The sequence below is a fragment of the Mustela nivalis genome (assembly GCF_964662115.1).
Source record: "Mustela nivalis genome assembly, chromosome: 17".
NCBI lineage: Eukaryota > Metazoa > Chordata > Mammalia > Carnivora > Mustelidae > Mustela > Mustela nivalis.
In genome coordinates, this window is record NC_139036.1 from 14,505,356 (window position 1) to 14,526,302 (window position 20,947).

Genomic DNA, 20,947 nt, shown 5'->3' on the forward strand with positions numbered 1-20,947 from the left:
CTGAGGGAGTGAAGCAACACACGACATTGTCCACACAATAGTATATCAATTACCTTTTGAGACAAAAACTAACATGGAAAAAAAGTCAGAAAGACTTTTTGCATTAAAACAAGGACAGTGGTTATTTGTGGGTGCTGCAATCAAAGAAAATGAGTATTTTCTTCTTTGTATGTCTTTTATCTTTTGGTGGGCATGTATTCTGTGATCAGCATTTTAGAGTCGGGGAAAAAAAATGTCACAAAGGAAAATAAAAAAGAGAGCCTGGTCCTGGCTTCTGACCGGTCCCAGGAAGGAAGCATGAGGCTGAGGGCAAGCCTTAGAGGGACTCGGTCCCTTCCCACAATAGTCCCCCGGGCCCTGCTCCTGCCTCACGGCTGGGTCCCCAGGTCCAGAGCTTCCACAAGACAAGGACATACCCCCTCTCACCTGTAGCAATTCCAGATCGGACGAATCCTCCTGCCCAGGGACCATTTCTGTTAGCATCTCCGACATGACTTTCGTGTTGCCTCGAACGACGTCCAGTTCACTCCGAAGCCTGGCAATCTGTTGGGCCAGGGGGGTGGGAGTGGAGAGGAAAGTAGGAAGCATAGGTCAGTCAAGCTGCACCTGTACGGTGACAGTCCCCTTCACTATGACATCTAGGTTACACCTCTGAATGTGCTCAGCATTCGAAGGCTTCTTGGCTCACTCTGGTCTGTGTGTGAGGGTGAGGGAGAGACGTGAATGAGGCAGCGAGGCCACCCCACAAAGGCCCTAGTTACCGAGAGCTGGTCACGGACGACTCAGATGGAAGAGAGCTCTGCATCCGGCGTGGACAGAGCTGGTGAGCAGCTTGGCCCTCCCGCTGCAGAAGCTCAAGTGGGGAGTTCATCTCTCAGCCCTCTGTCCCTACTCTTTGGAGTAAAAGTGGTAGAACGTGTGATTAATCCCCAAGGGCCCTCATTGCTACAGACGCTGGTCCCAGGGGTTTCCAATCGAAGCACCTTGGTCCCCTGAAGGGCTGGCTGATGTCAGCTGCACTTTTCTGGTGTGGCAAGAACGAGGGAGATGGACCAAGAGAAGACTCCGGGGAGACCCCCTCCCTACCTGCCCATCCAACAGAGCTCTCCGGAGCCTGGGCCTCAGCCATCTTTCCTGCAGTAGGGACACCTAAGGGACAGACCTGAACCTGCCTGAGCCTCCGTCTCCTTACCTATGGAGAGGGGGAAGCACTGCCCCCACGACTCAGGGCTGCTAGGAACGACGGAAGTTAAGACCCCGCGCAGTGCTGGTACACATCCAGCCCCTTTTCTACTACAATAACGAGAGCGCAGGATTTTACTACGGATCCCAACTGCACTTTGACCTAGCTCAAATGACATCTTCTGTACTCCCTGAAGCCTTTACAGACTCTGCTGTCCCCCTCCCTGAGGAAGAACCAACCAGGCCCCTCCTACCGCAGGCCTGGCCCTGCCCCCCATCTCCTGGGGGCAGGGACTCTAATGAGTGGAGGTCGGTACTCTCAGCACTGGGAAAGGGACAGGAGCCCTCAGTACATGTATACTGGATGGACAGAAGGACAAGTGGTCAATGAGGGCACTGGGCCAGGTCCTGAGAGGCTCCTCTCCCCTCTGGTTCTGCCTGGTAGATGAACTCCTCCCACATCTTAGCCACAAGAGGTTTCTGGCCCTGGAAGCTCAGGAATGCAACAGACAACACATGGGCTCAGAAGCCCCTGGGGTCCCTCTAGGCCAGGCTGGGTTCCTGCCAGCTCCACTTCCATTTCCCCCAGGGGCAGGAGGCATGCCTTCTCACCCATTCCAGACCGTTCTGGCCTCGATGAGAGGGCTCCTCCCAAGCTCGCACCACACTGACAAGGAACCAGTGGAAGGTCTCTAGGTCTCCAAATGTGTCAGACCGCTCTGAGCAGAAATGGGCCCAGTTCTGCTGCTGGAAGCAGAGTCCACAGCCGCCAGAGACCCTCCTCCCTAGGGCTTCCCTTCTGGGGACAGTTCCTGGCCATTTTGCATCAGGAGAAAGGGCAGAAGGGAGCAAATGAAGTCCACGGTTATCATACAGCCCGTGTTTCAGCTGTGGGTTTCGACTTCCTCTCCTTATGAGTACACACAGCACATGGGTGATGACCACAAGGCCACTCCTGCTGCCTGTGAAGCCCACAATGGCTCCACAGGGTCCAAAAGATGGACTACCGCCCGGTTCTACTAACCTGGTTGGGTTAAATGAGCCAACGGAAGCCTCACAGCGAATGGCAGAGAGGAGACTTAAGCCTAGGCCCGTCTGACCTCCAGCTGGCCTCCTCGGGGCCAGCAGAGAACAGAAACGTGAGCGGCCCTGGCCCGACACTTTAGGTAACCACACCTCAACGCCTGACCCCTCTGTTTAAATGAGTTTCCATCATGATGAAACTGTCACAAATATTAAATAAGGACTTAAAAAATGTAAACACTGGAACAGAATTTTTTTTTTGTTTTCCCCAAGTCTGATCAATTCTCAAATTTTTTACACTAATGGACATTCTAGAGATTCATTAAGTACCAGTCCCTACGACTCATCTAAAAAAATCCAGTTTGGGGTTAAAAGGGCATTGGCCTCTCAGGAAGTAACTCAGGGAAGGTGGGCAGTGTTTGGAATAAAGGCAGGAAGGGCGCTTCCTAAGGGCCTCCCTCATCCTGGCCTCTGCCTGCACGGCACCTTGCGGATCCTGTCCTCGGCCTCTGACAGCTGACACTGCTTGGGAGATCAATCCAGACCTCTCTGCGTGACCCACACGACTGTTCACAACCCAACTGGGTCGCTGACCTTTGGCCTCCCCCGTCTCTTGGATCCTGCACTGATCCTCCAAACCCTCTGCACCCTGTCAGACGAGGCCCCCCTCTGGCTTCCAGAGCCTCAGCAGCATCAGCTCTGGGCTCAGCTCCTGGCTCCTGCTCCCGCGGTCTGCACCCCGTCTCCCCATGACAAGGCGAGCCCTCGGGAGAGGATCTGGGCCCTGCCATCTGGGGGCCGCCAACACCTAGCACAGCACCTGGTCAGCGAAGGCTTCCGTATATGTCCCCAAAGGGTGAATGAGGACAGTCGGCCGCCCTGCCTGTGGCCCGGAAGTCTTTGAGTACCTGTTCTGAATTGGCCGTGATGGGGCCAGTCACACTCAGAGCCGGGGCCTGCGGAGCGGAGTAGGGAGCAGGAGGCGAGGAATAGGAGCTGCTGCTCGTCCTCTGCTGCGACTGGGACCTGGGCATGGTTGCGGCTGGATCCACTTCGGGGACGCTCTGGCACGGCAACAACAAAGTCCTCTGTTCACTTGGGCTGCCTGTGTGGCCGGGCCTGGCACCTACCCCACCCCAGGGCAGCCCTTCCCGCCACCGCAGCTGGCAGGCGGGCGGGGGGCCCAGCTCTGCTGCTGACCTGCGAGGTTGGAGGCATCCCTCTGCCCGCTCTGCTCCCAGTCTCTCCAGCCCTGAAGCGGCCTGCTGACTGCTGACGGCTCCTCCTTCTACTTACCTCACAGGCAACCAAAGTCACTCGGAAAGAGGGTGCTCTGTGAGAGCTTTGGTCAGGGTTCCCCTTATTAGGACCACCTCAGAATGTGAGTGGAGGGGGCCTGCTGCAAAGTTTTGCTAATCATGAATCCCTATTTGGTAGCAGAAGATGATATTCTGGCCTTCATGGAGGAGACTAATATAAATAGTAATTATGCAATTTACCGAATGTTCTTTGTAATTATAGGCACAACAACACTGCTCTATGTCATTACTAGAAGAATAAAACGGGTTACGTTTATCCCACAAAGCACAGCAAGTGGTTTGGAGGGATCATAATGAGAATAATGCTCTGCAAAGTACAATTTCTTAGGCTTTCCCTTTCAGTATCTCAGATAGCCTCTTGAACGTTAACTGTGATCCACGCGAGGAATCTGGACAGATGCTCTAGACTCCTTGCCCCCATTTCAGAGATGGGCAGAGGGAGCCAACAAGGCAGAGCGTGCTGGGTCAAGGTGCCTCTCCCATATCCTAGAGCTTCCTGGCTGTCCCGTGGGGCCAAAGACTGATTCCCAGCCACAGAGGTACTAGCTTCCCAGGATGAACAGCGTCCATCACGGGCGTGGTTTCCATTCAGAAGCACAGAGCTGCCCCATATTGCAAGAGCTGCATGGCAGGCCCCTAAATGGGCCCCCCCTGGGCTTTGCATCCCAAGGCTGGCAGAATCAAAAGATGTCCGCATGGATGCTGAACACTAGTAGCTCAAAATAAAATTTCGATCTATTTGACCTGTACAGTTGGAAAAAACCAGAAGCTACCCTTTGTCTCACGATCAGTGACACCATTAGCTCCTTTGCACTGCCAACACTGAGATGTCTCGGTGCTCTCCTAGGAAGAGGCCGGCAACCCCACACCGGACTCCTGGAGCCTCTGCAAAGTAGGTGCTAGTGGCCCTCATGAGATGGATGGCTCCGCCCAAGAGGCCATTTGCACAAAAACGTCAGAACTGATCCCTCTATTATATCCTTCCACAGTCAGATGAAAACGGGGGGGGGGGGGGGATCACCGCTGCCACTTAATCACCAGTCAACCAGCTGTCTCACTCCCACATTCCCCTTGTTATTAAAAAGAAATGCCCTCAAGCTTTAAGAAAGCATGATGACAAGCTAAATAATTCAAAGGGAGCAGCAGAAGGGTGGTGGCGGTGGCTGGCCCGTTCTGCAGTAGGTCTTTCTAGAAAATGCCACCTGGAAGCTTACCCGCTGTGGTGTGTGTATGGGAGACAGAGCGTCCAAGTCTGCCATGGGAAACTCGACCCCTTTCCTTTTCAGTTCCTCATATATATGCACCACACCGGTGAGGTCAGGGCTACTTCGGAAGGCATCAGCCCACGCCTGGAAGGAAAGAGAGGGCCTGTTAGCAAGGATTTCTCACCAACAGCAGCCCATGTGCCCTCGCAGAGGCCCATGCTCTTTGCCCAAACCCACTCTGTTCCTGTCCCCTGACACCCCCCACGCCCAGTGCTGCCATGATGCGGCGGGCGAAATGGTTTGTTGTTGTTGTTTTTTTAATATTTTATTTATTTATTTGACAGAGAGAGAGAGGATCACAAGTAGGCAGAGAGGCAGGCAGAGAGAGAGGGGGAAGCAGGCTCCCCACTGAGCAGAGAGCCCGATGCGGGGCTCAATCCCAGGACCCTGAGATCATGACCTGAGCCGAAGGCAGAGGCTTAACCCACTGAGCCACCCAGGCGCCCCGAAATGAGGGTTTTTTAATGGTGCTGTTGAGCGTGAACAAAAACACAAAACTTAATTCAGCATGGAGTATTTCCTTGGAGAAGATGCAGGGAAATAACACCTAAGCACGGTGGTACATCCTAAAACAGAGGCATTTCCCTAATCTCCAGGAAATCAATTCCTGGTGGTGCTGAGCGGAAGGGCATGAAGACATGGCCCCACTGCTGGGCCCATGGGACACCGTGGGGGGGACAGCAGTGCCGTGGCTCAGCTCTGCAGAGCTCTCGGGTGCAGGCAGGAGCCAGAGGCAGATGGGGCAGAGAGGAAAGGCGAAACTGATGTGTGATGGGAAATCAAGGCTAACGTGGGGCTTCCTCCGTGGATCGGAGCGTGCAAAAGTGGAGACTGCCTAGCCCAGCCGGAGAGGCAATGTAATGGTGGCCCAGGGGCGAGAGAACCCGTGCCACCCACAGCGTCACTGCATACCTGCCCACGTGGCCAAAGCCACCGCAAAGCACGGCCACTGGAGTCCCTTCGATGAAAACACCCCGCAGAGAGGAAAAGAACGCATATTTCAATAGACTGTCACTTTTCATCAATTGGCGAAACTCCTAAGTGATTTTTAAATATTTTGTTCTTTGAAAGTTACGGAATCTATCAAAGGAGAGAAAGATCGGTCTCCAAAAGGCTCCCTGCAATGAAGTTCAGCTCTGTCCTGTCACCCACCAAATACATACCCAGAGGAGGCGGCAGTGTCTCGCGCCCACGGTTCTGTTGCCAATTCTGTTGCTGTCACAAGCCTTTAAGTGCCTCCCCGGCTCTAGCAATGCGTTCCAACCAATCCTGAGGCAGCCACAGAAACTCTATCTCTAACCAACAGACCCGTTTGAAGTTAAAAGGTCAGTTTCCAAACAGCCTCGCTCACTCTGACAGATGTGTCTCGCCATAAACATTACTGTCAGCCGGGCTTCCTTGATCCACGTACTTGATCTGCGCACTCGGGGATTTAATGCCCGCTGGAGGACGGCCCCTCTTGGCCAACACTTCCTTCTGGAGGCTGAGCAGGGCCCAAGGTGCCTGCAGAGGCCCGTCTGGAGCGCCAGCTGGAGAGTAGCAGCACCGAGGCCTATCCCCCTAGGGAGTGCCCCAGAGCCCTGTTTTCTACCAGCTGCTTTGGCTGCCACCACCAGATTCAAAATCCAGCTGAGTCCTGGGAGGCTTGCTTCAAAATGCAGCTAGCATGTTCATTTAGGGTCTAAGACTGGGTTTACAGCCTGCTGGGGGAGGCTGGGGAGAAAAAAGCATGATAGTTCTTCCTGGGGCCACTTCCTGCCTCTATTTCTAAGGTAAAACAAACAGCTCCAGGGGACCACTTTTCATTCATCTTACCCTCCATGTCAGCCAGATCGGAGATAGGAAGAATGGAAATTAAAGAACCATCGCTGTGTTCTCCAGGCAGTGGCTACTTCTTGGGGCACCTGGCCTGACAGCGAGCCAACGAGCCCCCCTTCTCTGGTTTTCTGTGCCACCAGCAGGGAAACACACATCCCAAATCAGGCCAGTCAGCTTCCCCTCCTCCCAGGAGCTTGACCTGAGCTTAGAGAGAGTTGGGCTCCTCTCCTTGGGTAAATGACACTGTCCTCTATAGATGCGGGGCTCTGGGAAGCAGTCACGTGCCCAGTGGGGACCGGGGAGCAGAGACAGCCTATGTGTTGGAAGGTGCAGCCAAGAGAGGATTTGGAGGGTTTCCCTGATCCCTTCTTGTCCCTTCCCCAGATCTAGTCACAACCCAGCATTCTGGGAACCCCTGCCTGGTCATGACAAACTGTCCTCTTTGCCTAGGCAAGCTGGAACTGGCATCCGTTACCTATAGCCAAGCAGCCATGACTAATCTTCCTGCCTGCTACTATTTGAACCCCTGCAGGGGATCCTGTGCAGCTTGGGGTGAGCCGGCTGCTCACAGAGCATACGTTCGTGGTGGCGTTCTCTACTGAACAAGATTCTGATGTCAGTGGGGAACAGGGTGGGAGGCACCTTTAAGGGAACAGTCGTAAGTGGAAACGCAGAATTGGGATCCATCCAGAGATGCCAGGCCTCTGGCATCTTCCTGGCACAATGGCCAAATGCCTGTGCTCCTATCTTTCCTTCCCACGAGGTCACACCTGTGAAGGCACACAGCCAGTCTCACCCTTGCACAGAGAAGGCAGTCAGCCATCGTTTGTTAAGTTCGACTGACTTCAGATCTCATGGTTACTAAGCATCCTTATTGTTCTACTTGGGAGAACATGGAACGATGGCCAGTTAGGCTGTCCATGGACTGAGGTGACCCTGACAAAGAAAGCAGGAGCCCCTCTGGACGGCTGACCCAGCTGAGATGTGAGAATCTAGGAGAGGGAGCAAAGCTCAGGAAGTCTGGTTCATTCCGGGTCCCCAATCTAAAGCCAAGGAGCCACAAGGCTGGTCCCAGCAACCTGCCCTCTAGGAAAGCAAAGTGCTTTTCTGGCCTCTGTTTACAGTGCTGGGGGCTGAAGGGCCCAGAGGGAGGTCAAATAGGGAGAGAAAAAACATTTTCATGCTTTTTTTCCCTTTGCTCCTTGGGACTGCACACCAAACACCAGACTGTGGCCTTATATGAACATAAACTGTACTGTCGTTGTTTCTGTATCCCACAAGTTTTGACGAAGTTTTACAACATCCAATCTCAGATCAATGAACAACTGTTGATTTAGACTATGGGTCCTGTTTTTTTGGCTTTTGCCATGTTCTGCTTCAGCTTCTGGACCAGACTGCCTAGTCCCAGTGACAGGGTCTCCAGAGAACTGCCAGTCCACGTGGAAGGGGGTCAAAGGCCGGGCCACCACATCTCAGACACCTTCCAAGAATACAACACTTCCAGCCCCTCCTCCCCCCACCCTCACCAGCTCACTTTCTTCAGTGGAAAGAAAAACCTGCTGTGGAAAGAGGGTATTTTTAGATTCGATTGCTAGGAGGCAGGGGGTGGGGAGGCAGGCTAAAGGGGCAGGGGGGAGGGGGAGGGAGGCAGGAGAGGCACGGCCATGAGGTTACCCTACGGGGACGGTATCATTTCTGTTCCTGAAAGCGACTGCAAGGGAAAGGCTGAGGGATACACAGGGCACAAGTGTCCTTCTTGTCTTCTGAACAAATGGGACTTCACACGAAGACAGAGAAAGGCACGTAGCCAAAGGCCAGCTGGGGACCAGGTGAGACACAGAGCCAGGGCTGAAAGTGGCACGCAGTTCAAAGGCTGGGAGCAAAGAAGTCGGCAAAGCTGCTCACCAGGCTGCTGTGCCCTTGGCGTACCTCCTATCTTGCTGCCTGGGGGACCAGCTCCCCTCCCAAAGGGAAACTCCTGCGACAGGGAAGCCCACTGGCCCCGCACACCTGAGTCAGGTGACCGCTTCCCATGGCCCTGTCTCACGGCTTACACGCTGGGCTCGGGCTGGGGGAGATGGAGGGCAGTCTTCCCCAGGTGTTCTGAAGGGCAGGGCCTCTGGTGCACACAAGCCTGAGGGGTGTCTCTTCTGGGGGGCCTGGAGTGGCCACAGATGGCTAGAGGACAGCCAGAGGACACAGATGCCTTCAATGAGAGGAGGGACAGGATGTGGGAACGAGGAATAGGCATCCACTGATTCTCTTGAAAAATCCCCCTAGAGGGCTGCTGACAGCAAACGTGTGCCAGTGGCAATGGCCCCAGTGTGTCCAATCTCAGGCTGACAATGCCTGTGATCAGCATCCCAGGAAAGGAATCAGAAGGCATGGTGGGCTGGAAGCCAGGAGAACATGCGAGGACAAGCACCCGTCTCCCTACAGGCACCAGGAGACTATTAAAAAGCTGCTTTGGAGGGGTGCCTGGGTGGCTCAGTCAGTTAAGCATCTGCCTTTGCCTCAGGTCATGATCCTACTAGGGTCCTGGGATTGAACCTGCATCGGGCTCCCTGCTCGGTGGGGAGTCTGCTTCTCTGTCTCCCTCTGCCTGCTGTTCCCCTGCTCTCTCAGAGCTTTCAAATAAATAAGACCTTAAAAGCAAAAAAAAAAAAAGAAAGAAAAGCTAGTTTGGAGAGAGGCCCCCTCCCTGCTTTCACTGTAGGGGAGTGATCAGAGAGACAATGGGCTAAGGCTGGTCATTCCTGGTCATCAGAGCTAAAGGTCCCAGCTCCAGCTGAGAGCTCCATGCATGCTTCCTGGGGGTGGATGCCGGGGTGGGGAGCGCTTCTCCGTCTAACCCCTTGGCCTTAAAAGCTTTTCAAGCGTCAATATGTTCAGAGTTTAGGGCTGTCGTTCAAATATCCCAAAGCCAGCTCAAGTCCTCCCTGGGTAGGCCCTGGCCCTCTTTCACCTAACAAGCCTCTGTCTCCCCATAAAACCACTGGCTCCCAGGGGCGGGGCTGGGACTGGCCCACTTCCACTCCCGGCAGCTGGGCTCCAAAGAGTGCAAGGAAACACCCAGATGGCGAGGATGGCAAGGAAAGAAACTGTCGTGGCTCTGGCACCCACACACCTGACCGCTCCTCTTTTCGGTCTCGCTGCCATTTCCACGATGGCCTGCTGCCTCCTCTCCAGCTGGCAGGAAGGCCAGGGATCCGGCACCTTCACCCCCTATCCTGTGCCATGGCGGAAGCAGCACTTGCCCTTCCCAGGGGGAACATCAGACTCTCAGGGCACACTGCCCAGTTCTTACAAGTATATTTGACAAGCACATCAAGTCATCTTCTTTCTCCAAGGAGTTAAGAACAGGTTGACAAGATGCCATACGTCCACACACTCATCAGTCAGGCTTTGTCGAGGATGTGCTGGTGAGAACAGTTGCCCAACTACAGCGCTCCAGGGCCGGTGGGAAGGAGCAGCAGGGCCTGCCAGTGTAAGTCCTGGAGTGTGGCCATCCCGCATCCCCCCGCAATTCTGCTTCCAGCTGTGAGGCTGACCCTTAAGGAATCACTCGTTTTTTCCTATTTTTGACCGACAAAGATGGCAGTTTCACATATTCGACTTAACACAGGCCTGATATAAACAGACCCACATGACTACCCAAAGACACCTGCAGGCTGTTAATAGCAGCACTTTTCATAGCGGCCCCAAACTGGGAACACCACATGCCCACCATCCGTGGGAAGGAGACACAGTGCGGGGTGCATTCACCCAAAGGGACTTGGCCCAGCGATGTGAGCAACAGGAACAGAAGGCCAACGGTCATACCCAGTGACAAGGTGAGACCCGCAAACAAGGCGTAGTCAGACATGTGGACTTAACAGAGGGCTGCTGCAGAGGCCACACACATGAAGTTCAAGGACACGAGCACTCCATCTAGGCTGTGAGACGAGGGGGTCCTCCCAGGCAGCTGGAGTTCTTTGGGTGTGGGTCATATTCTGCGTCATGATACCAGGGCTGGTTTACCTGAGTATGTTTAGTCTGTAAAAACTTAGCAAGCTGTATGAGCTAGTTTAATGTGTGACCTCCTGCTCACATACAGAATTCGATAAAAAGAAAAGAAAAGGCTGAAAACCCCGTTTGTTCTTTTGTCCACCCCATCCCAGAAGCCAAGCCAGCCGCCAGCTCTGAATGCTGTCCGCTTTCAAACAAAAGCTCCTCAGGAAGGTTCAAAACACGGAGAGGAAGAACCCTCCCAGGTAGATAAGCAAGCCCCTCAGAGAGTACCCTGATCCAAAGCTCTTGGTATTCTCCTAGAGGGACCATACAGAACATCATGGTTGACGAGCCCATGATGCCCTCAGGGGCCCATCCTACTCCTGCCCCCCGTGGGCGCTCATGCCACCGCCGAGCCAGCAGGGGGAGCCTTCACAACACGGGCGCCGGCCGCTGGGCCCCTATGGGCTATCTCAGACCCTGGACTGGGTGTAGGGAGGCAGGGACACAGGCCCCTATTCTGCAGATAAGGAGGTAGCAGCCCAGAAAGGTTCAAACAGCTGCTGAGGTTACACAGCTGGAAGAAGCAGTGCTGGGAGGAGGCTGAGATCCTGATGGGAAAGCTGGGCCGGTGCCCCCAGAGACAGCTACAGCCATGACCAGATCATGAGGCGTCCCAGAGCCCTCGTCAACAGGGTGATGCAGTCACAAGCCTGGCCACGGCTGTGCCTGTCAAGGGGTGGCCAGGCCCGGTGGGCACAAGGGGTTCAGGCTGGGGTGCCCCCTCCATTGTGAGCAAAAAGCCACTATTTGCGGGCCTGACATCAAATGCGAAGGGTGTTGGGGCAGGGCAGTGTACTGGGAAAGTCCCCAAATGGGGGAGTCGAGGGCAGAAGTGGGGGTGGGGAGGGGAGCGGGTGAGGTGATTTGCACCTGAGTGTGCGAGCATGTGAAAGAGGGAGGAGGGAAGGAGACACATGGAGACATGCCAGCCAGGTGGGCAGAATGAAGACACAGGGACCACCTAAGAAGGAGGTGGCTCTGCTGTCACTCACTCCTCCCCTTCCTTAGAGCTTCAGCAAACCACAGTCACCCATTCGTTAGGAAAAACAACTTATCAAACACCTACTCTACACAATCAACTGCTCTAGACCCCGGGGATATAATGCCCATGGGCTCTTGGGGAGCTCAGAGCCAGGCAGATGAGAGAGAAGTTAGCCCAGAAGTAAAGAAGACCACAAAAGAGAGTGATAGCAGAGAGGGAACACTGCAAACCTAGGAGTGGGGAGGCCTCTGAGAGCCACCTGAAGGATGGACAGAACTTGCAGGCAGAGGACACAGGAGAGAACCTCAGCCGGGGTCCTACGTTCCTGTCCAGGCTCAAGTGCCACCACCAACTTGAATGCCCCCTACGCCCACCCCCGATCACAGGGTCTCCCGCCCAGCCCAGGCCATCACCCTCCCCACCTCCCATCGTCTTGGCTCCTGCAGACCCTTATCTGTCCTCCACCAGAGCACTAACATGCTTGTTCACAAATGTGCTTGCACCCTGTCACCGGGGGGCTAGGTCAAAAACCCAGACCCGTCCATGTGTACCCAGCTCAGACAAGTGCAGTGGCTCCCCATTGCCCAAAGGACAGAGCACCAGCTGCCAGCGTGCACAGCCCATGAGCCCCTGGCCATCCTTCTGGCCTTATCTCCTGGCCCCAGACATTCTTCATCATACTCTATGAGCCACATGACAGCTTTAAAGCATCCCCTTCTCTTTCAGACATGCAGTTTCATTCCTTGATTCTTGAGGCTGGACCTGGTGACTCCCTTCTAACAAATGGAATATGACAGAAAAGATGGTGTGTGACTCTGGAGAGTCGGTCCCAAGAGGCACCACAGCTTCCTTCCAGCTCTCTTGGATCCCTTGTTCCAGGGACAACCCGATGCCATGTTTTAAGGACACTCAAAAAGTCCACACAGCAAGAAACGCAGGCCTCCTACCAACAGCCAGCGAGGAGCTGGGGCCTCCCGCCAGCAGCCCTGCGGTGAGCCACCTTGGACGTGGCTCCTTCTGCCCCTCGAACTCGCAGAGGAGGCAATCCTGGGTGAAGTCTTGACCACAACCTCCAGACAGCCACAATCACTCACCTACGCTGCTCCCGAATTCCTGACCCATGGAAACAAGGAGGTAATAAGCAGGTGCTATGTTAAACCCCTAAGTTCTGGGGTACTCTGTTACAGATCTGCTCATACTGAATACAGCCCACCCATGTCAACTGCTGTCTTTGACGCACATGCTAGACCTCGGCCCGCACTACTTCTCACGCTCTGCCCTTTCCGCCAAGCTCCCCACGTCCTGCAGGGTCCAGCAGAAATGTCACCTTCTCAGTGAATCACTCTGTAACACCATCTTCCTGGATCTCACCCCGCCTGTCACAGAGCTGTTCCCGACCAGTACCCCGCCAGTTCTGCATTTGGCTCTAGTATGGCCCTTCCTGCTCCACGTTGTCCCCGATGGCTCAGAGGCCTATCCAGGCCCCCAACCTGCCCCTGGGGGGTGGGCAACAGAGAGCCAGGCACCCAGAAAACCAGTGAAGACTCTGTCAACCGGCTTGACAGCTACCCCTCAGAGTTTTATTCCAGTGGCATGAGAACAGAAACATAAGCATTTGCAACAGGTCTTTAAACCCAAAGAGGGCCTCCCTTCTTTCCTCCAAATGATGGGAAAGCATGAGGACCCACTGCCCAGGGGCCCCACCTCACCGGGTCCCAGCCAACCGGACAAGGGGAGCTCGCCTACCTGGATCAGAGCGAGCACCTTGTCCTGCACAATGGTGGGAGGGTTGTTCTTCGGAGAGATGATTTTGACCAGGACACTGTCGATGAAATCCCGGTTGGCCACGAGAATGTGGAAGCGGTGGCCACAGTTCTTCACACACGTCTCCAGCACCTGAGGTGGGTGGAGAGGAAAGGAGGGTCACCGCGGTGGCAGCTCAGTTTCCACCCAGACCCCAGCCTTTGCTTCTCCCGCACAGTGGCATCAGTCGCATCGTCTCCTCCAGAGTCACACCGGGATGGCACTGCCTCCCTCCACTCTAATTCGGGCGTCCCTTGCTGACTAAAGTCGCCTGTCCCTGCACAATAATCAGGCAATTAGTTGGTAATTGAAGCACCAGTTTTGCATGAGAAGGATGCTGGTGTTTTAATGAGATCAAAATGACTGAGCGGTCCCTGAAAATTAGCATTTTAACTCCTCTCTCCGGGCTTCTGGGTGTGAGACATTAGCCAATGGGACTCAGGCTCTGTCACAGAGAGGGCTGCTGTGACAGCCTGAATTGCCGCGTGAATTATTGGCCCTTGCGTGTGAGGAGGCAAGTGAACACACACACGCACACACACATACACGCCCCACACAACCCTGCCTCGGCAATCACAACTGGCAGTGACTCAGGATTTTCTACTCATAATAAATGGTTCGGGGGCGCCTGGGTGGCTCAGTGGGTTAAGCCGCTGCCTTCGGCTCAGGTTATGATCTCAGGGTCCTAGGATCGAGTCCCACATCGGGCTCTCTGCTCAGCAGGGAGCCTGCTTCCCTCTCTCTCTCTGCCTGCCTCTCCATCTACTTGTGATTTCTCTCTGTCAAATAAATAAATAAAATCTTTAATAAATAAATAAATGAATAAATGGTTTGTGGGCCTCCGCTGCCAGTCAGCTTCAAGGTCCATGTTCACTCCCAACCCTGCTTGGTCTTTCCCTGTTTGGAAAAATGAGGTACCCAGGCCTTAACCACTCAAAAGCATAGTGCATGTGTGTTCTGGACGGATGACCAGTGTGGGCTTGAATCTCAGCTCTGTCACCCTAAATGGCCCAGGACAAGCCTGTCAGAGCCTCAGCTTCCTCATCTGTGAAGTGAGTACATGAGTGCCTCCTTGCAGGACCATAGTAAGGATGACAGAGTATGTCTGAAGCACAGCTAGCACAGTACCCTGCATTGTGGTGGGGGGCAGTAAATCAGGACCACGATGGCATGATTACCATTCAGGAGGCTGCTGTACACACTTGACGAAAGGGAAAATTTCCCAGTCCCAAAACAGGACAGGGGAGAGGCCCTCTCAGAATTCAGAGGTACCCACTGAAGAGTCTCTCCGGCCTTGAACACAGCTTTCTGAACTTCTCAGCTCTCAGTAAACAGCCCATACAATCACTTGGTCCTTCCCACACAAGCATCCCCCAATGCCATGGTCAAATAGCAGGAAATGCCTCCTCAGAATGTGCCTGACAATAGGGTACATTTCTGGCTGCCTGGGTATCTTCAGTGGCCCAAAGTGAGCTGACCGCTGGTGACCTCATGCAGCCATTCCACAGGGCTGGGTTCATAGGATGAGGCATTGACGAAACATGGCCATTAAGAAAGGCCCACACGCTTAACAAACAGAGCGGACTACGAGCTGGGCACTGTGTGGGAGCCTCCACGTTATACACCATTTCATTCCAGTCTCACAAGAATTAATTCTCTTTAAGTGGTCAGCCTTCTCCAAAGTCCTTGTCTCCTCACCCACAAGGAGGCCACAGGGCCACCCCCACCCCTCAACAGTTCTCCTCCAAGATCAACCGGGAGTCCCACAGATGACAGGCAATGGGTGCCAGATTTCTTGTTCCTTCATCCGGTCCTGGAAATCACCCATAAGATGGGCATTATCCCACTTTCGAGATGATGAAGCTGAGGCCTGGAGATGCTGGTAACTTCACTGAGGAGGCCAGAGCTGGCCTGTGCCCCCAGCCTGGCAGCCACAGAGCCAGTCAAAACGGTGCCTTTCCCCACTGCCTGCCTGCACCATGGGAGGCTCTGGGTTCTGCTCAGCTTGCCCAGGAATCCCCACAGCTCAGCATCCTCGGGTCACCTAGGTTTTCCTCAGCCACGGGGGCATTCTCTTTCTCAGCCTCTACGTGTGCCTGATTCTGGGTGACCACAAAGTAACCAGCACTCACCCTCACAGTGACCATGGGGACTGCAGAGAGGAATGAGAGGGGTTCTTCCTGCCCTCTGGGAACTTACAATTTCCCTTCTTTCTAGAATCCTCTAACACCCTCTCCTAACTCTGCAGGCATCGGTCTGCTGGGGCCAAGGCAGATGGCAGGAAGAATGGTTTATTTTATGAGCAGCAGGTGGGGAAGGGAAGGGACGGATGCTGAGAAGAAAGCAGGTGTGGTGGGAAAGGACATGGGGAAAAAGGGGAGCACGAAGGCCAGTATGGCAGGGCAGCCGTGGCTCTGCCACCACGCTCAGGGCAATACAGGCCAGGACACCTGTCACACCTTTGGGAGCACATCCTTATGTCTTCCAGGACAGCAGACTTTGAAGTCAGTGTGGCTGAGGCTGACCCTTGGGGCTCAGACACAGGTTTGGAAATGCCCCGGACAGAGGTGGCATGTGCTCCAGAGCAGCCCGGCAGCCTAGCAGAGCAAGAGATGCAGGAGGCCCTCCCTGGCTGGCAAGGGCCACTCAGCTACTTCAGGGACTCTGCCAAAAATGGCCCTGGTAAATGAGTCCCTGTAGAGCATGAAACACACAGCAGCCATTTTCTAGTAGCCAAAGCTCAAGGAGTAACAAAAGGTCCCTCAAAGCAATCAGAAATTGCTATTTCAAGTCCATTTCAAGTCCATACACTGCCTACACACCCAAGCAGAGAGCCTCTCTGGACCTCTGACAAACTCCCGTTTGGGGTAAATATTGATATTTTTGTCAAAGTCCACAAGGAGCAGGAGGACTGAGAATAACTAATACAGTAAGGGAAGACAAAGACAGAGAAGCCATAAAAGTAGACATGAGATCATACAACATGCACCAGGCTGGGGCCTTTGGTATAGTGACAGGGATCTGCACATGTCAGAAGGCTCCCAAAGACATCTCTGGATTTGCAGAGAAGACCTGACCACATCAACAAATAAGCAAACAAAAAACTTAGGAATAAATTTAACCAACGAGAGGAAAGATCTGTACCCTGAAAATTATAAGACACTGATGAGAGAAATTAAAGAGGCTACAGATAAATGGAAAGGTATCCCATGTTCATGGATTTGAAGAACTAAAATTATTAAAATGTCCATAGTACCCAAAGCCATGTATAAATTTCACAGAAATAGGAGAAACAATCCTAAAATCCATATGGAACTATAAAAAAAACCCTGCATAGCCAAAGCAATCCTGAGAAAGAATAATGAAGCTGGAGATATTATGGCTCCTGATTTCAAACTATATTACAGAGCTATAATAATCAAAACAGTATAGTACTGGCATTAAAAAAAAAAAAAAGACAATGGAACAGAACCTGAGAGCCCAGAAATAAACCCATACATACATATATGGTCAACTAATATTTGATGAGAGGTATACAACGATGGGGAAAGGTAGTCTCTATGATGAACAGTGTTGGGACAACTGGATAACCACACGCAGAAGAATTGAAGTGCACCCCTATCTTATACCACTCACAAAAATTAACTTGAAATGGACTAAAGACTTAAATGTAACACCCGAAACCGTCAAACTACCAGATGATAACACAGGAAAAAAATTCCTTGACATTGGTCTTGGCAAAGATATTTTTGGATGTGACACCAAAAACAAAAATAAACAAGTGGGACTATGTCTAACTAAAAAGAAGAAGCAATCAGCAAAGTAAAAAGGCACGCCATAGAATGGGAAAAAATATTTGCAAACCATCTATCCAATAAGGGGTTAATACCAGAAGTATATAAGGAACTAAATCAAGAGCAAAAAAGCCCCCAGAGGGGTGCCTGGGTGGCTCAGTGGGTTAAAGCCGCTGCCTTCAGCTCAGGTCATGATCCTGTGGTCCTGGGATCGAGCCCCGCATCAGGCTCTCTGCTCGGCAGGGAGCCTGCTTCCTCCTCTCTCTCTCTGCCTGCCTCTCTGCCTACTTGTGATCTCTGTCAAATAAATAAATAAATAAATAAAATCTTAAAAAAAAAAAAAAAGCCCCCAGAAAACAACAACAACAAAAAAAACCAAAAACAATCCAATTAAAAGTGGCCAAAGGTGTTGTTTTCTGGGGCCTTTTTTCCTCTTGAGTTAGTTCCTTATATACTTCTGATATTAACTCCTTATTGGAGAGATGGCTGGCTCAATCAGAGCACGGGACTCTTGATCTCGGGGTTGTGAGTTCAAGCCTCACACTTGGTGTAAAGATTACTAAAAATAGATAAATAAACTTTTATAAAAAATGGGCAAAGGACTTTAAACATACATGTTCAAGGAAGATGCATGATGGCCAACAGGCACATGAGAAGATGCTGAACATCACTAATCATCATGGAAACCGAAATCAAAACCACCTTAAGAGCTTACTTTACACTTGTTAGAATAACTATTCTCAAAAAGACAAGAGAGTGCCTGGGTGGCTCAGTGGATTGGGCCTCTGCCTTCAGCTTGGGTCATGATCCCAGGGTCCTGGGATGGAGTCCCACATCAGGCTATCTGCTCAGCAGGGAGCCTGCTTCTCACCCCCTCTCTCTGCCTGCCTCTCTGCCTACTTGCAATCTCTATCAAATAGATAAATAAAATCTTAAAAAAAAAAAAAAAAGACAAGAGACAAGCGTTGGTGAGGATGTGAAGAAAAGGGAATCCTTGTGCACTGTTGGTGGGAATGTAAATTGGTGCAGCCACTATGGAAAATAGTATGGAGGTTCTAAAAAAAACATTAAAAACAGAGCTACCATATGATCCAGCAATCCCACTCCTGGGTATACATCTAAAAGAAATGCAAACAGGGTATCAAAGAGCTTTCTGTAAGCCCATGTTTACCACAGCATTATTCATAACAGCCAAGACATGGAAACAGTCAGAAGTATTCCATGATGGATCAATGTATAAAGAAAATGTGATATACGTGTGCTATTTCTTTCTTTATCCATGTATACAAACACATATCCATGTATACAAACACACACACACACACACATATGAATACTCTTCAGCCATAAAAAGGAAGTAAATTCTGCCTTTTGTGACAACATGGATGGACCTTGAGGTCATTACACTAAGTGAAACAACTCAAATACAGAAAAATACCTAATGTTCTCACTTACATGCAGAATCTAAAAAAAGCTGAACTTGAATCAACAGAGTAGAATGGTAGCTGCAGGGCAGGGGAAACGGGGAGATGTTGGTCAAAGAGTACAAATTCCCAACTATGAGTAAGCTCTTGGGGTCTAACGTAGACCATAATGACTATAATTAACAATACTGTAGTATACACTTTACAGTTAAGAAATTAGATCTTTAGGGCGCCTGGGTGGCTCAGTGGGTTAAGCCGCTGCCTTTCGGCTCAGGTCATGATCTCAGGGTCCTGGGATCGAGGCCCGCATCGGGCTCTCTGCTCAGCAGGGAGCCTGCTTCCTCCTCTCTCTCTGCCTGCTTGTGATCTCTCTCTGTTAAATAAATAAAATCTTTAAAAAAAAAAAAAAAAAAAAGAAATTAGATCTTTAAAGATTTATTTACTTATTATTAAGGAGTCTCCCCCTCTGAGCAGGGAGCCCAACACAATACTGGATCCCAGGACCCTGACATTATGACCTAAGCAGAAATCAAGAGCAAGACCCTCAACCAATTGAGCCACCCAGGCGCCCCAAGAAATTAGATTTTATTTATTTATTTATTTAAGACAAACAGCTTCTTCTTTTTTTTTTTTTTAGAGATTTTATTTATTTATTTGACAGACAGAGATCACAAGCAAGCAGAGACGCAGGCAGAGAGAGAGGGAAGCAGGCTCCCTGCCGAGCAGAGGGCCCGATGCGGAGCTTGATCCCAGAACCCTGGGATCATGACCAGAGTCGAAGGCAGAGGCTTTAACCCACTGAGCCACCCAGGCACCCCAAGAAATTAGATTTTAAATGCTATCTCCCCTTTCCCCAACAAAGGTAGTTGTGTGGGGGTAACAGAGATGTCAACTAACTTTACGGTGATCATCATTTTGCTATATACATGTGTATCAAATTGTCACACTGTACACCTTAAACTCACATATGTTATATGTCAATAGCTCAATAAAGCTGAGGGACTGACAATAATAAACCTAGCCATCAGCGAAGTTTCTATGATGTTCACCATATTCTTTCAGAAGGAAGTAAAGACAGAGACCACTTTAGAGATTTCCATCCATGGGTGCCTGGGTGGCTCAGCTGGTTGAATGTCTGACTCTCGGGTTTTGGCTCAGGTTGTGATTTCAGGGTCATGAGATCGAGCTCCACATCGGGCTCCGTGCTCAGTGTGGAATCTGCATGGGATTCTCTGCCTCTCCCCCTCCCCCTGCTCTCGTGTCCACTCATGCACTCTCTCTCTAAAATAAATAAATAAAATCTTAAAAAAAAAGAAGAAGAAGAAGAAGAAGAAAGATTCAAAGATTTCCATCCAACCAACATGGTTACCATGAAGTTGGGTGTGTAAAGGGATATGTTTTAGATACCAGGAAACTGCCCCAACATCTTAGAGTTCATTCCCTGGTGATTTTAGTTACTAAAAACAATTGATTTGGGCATCACTCTGGGTTTGGTGAATGCCATTGCTCAAATGCTGAAGCAACACCAAAGCTTTCAAGTCACTGTTTCTCAGCTGGTCTTTTTCATCTTTGTTATCCAAACCCCAATTCTCTGGCAGAGAACACTCTCCTAATAAGTCTTGGGTTTCCACTTGGTTGTAAAATCCAGTTTCTCTGCTTTAAAGGAAACATGTTACAGCTGTTTTGGATAAACAATAAACTATTCAAACCTGCAGAGAAGCCCACAGTGCTGACCTATTACAGCTTTCATTATAAGGACTCACTGTGTCCCAGATTTTGCCACATCTCAGTAACTGTTAGCTTTCCAGACAGAAATAACACCCAAAGTTGTCCTTTTGAGTTTCCTGACATTTTAAGAAAGAGCAGAAATCTGGTCTGTCTCTTCCGGAAAGGAGTCACTAGGTTGACTTTTTCCAGAATCTCTGAACCAATGACCAGTTTCTATATTTCCATAATCCAAAGCTGGGCACTCACTAGCCCAAAGTCTGGGTGAACCCACAGACCTCTGTCTGCACTGAGGGGACGCACTGAGGGGACTATGACATCTGTTTGGGAAGGTTACTGTAAGCAATCGCTTTAACACCTGAAAAGCTCAGCACAGTCCCGGGCAGGCTCTGGGTGGAAGTCAGCAGTTTTGTAAGGAGGGACGTGACAGCCAGAAAGGCTGCCAGTGGGGCTGCTTCACAGCAGGCTGGTGGCCGGAAGGACATCCACAGCCAGGCCTTTGGCTTGTCTGCTCTGGGTTTCGGTACTAGTCAGTGTCACACATGCCTGATCCTCTGCT

The 20,947-nt window shown here is 51.4% G+C and overlaps 1 protein-coding gene across 7 annotated transcripts in view; it reads right to left on the reverse strand.

The window, feature by feature from the left end:
- The window catches only part of TOM1L2 (target of myb1 like 2 membrane trafficking protein), a 120,578-nt gene that overhangs the window by 30,720 nt on the left and 68,911 nt on the right, over positions 1–20,947 (reverse strand). For 4 of the 7 annotated variants that reach the window (XM_082706791.1, XM_082706792.1, XM_082706790.1 and 1 more), the window contains exons 4-7: positions 13,389–13,538; positions 4,739–4,873; positions 3,114–3,269; positions 427–543 (exon numbers count right to left, since the gene is read on the reverse strand). In XM_082706791.1, coding sequence (XP_082562917.1) covers positions 427–543; positions 3,114–3,269; positions 4,739–4,873; positions 13,389–13,538 — 558 coding nt within the window. The remainder of the gene's footprint in view (positions 1–426; positions 544–3,113; positions 3,270–4,738; positions 4,874–13,388; positions 13,539–20,947) is intronic. The other 3 variants (XM_082706795.1, XM_082706794.1, XM_082706793.1) reach the window with 1 other exon arrangement.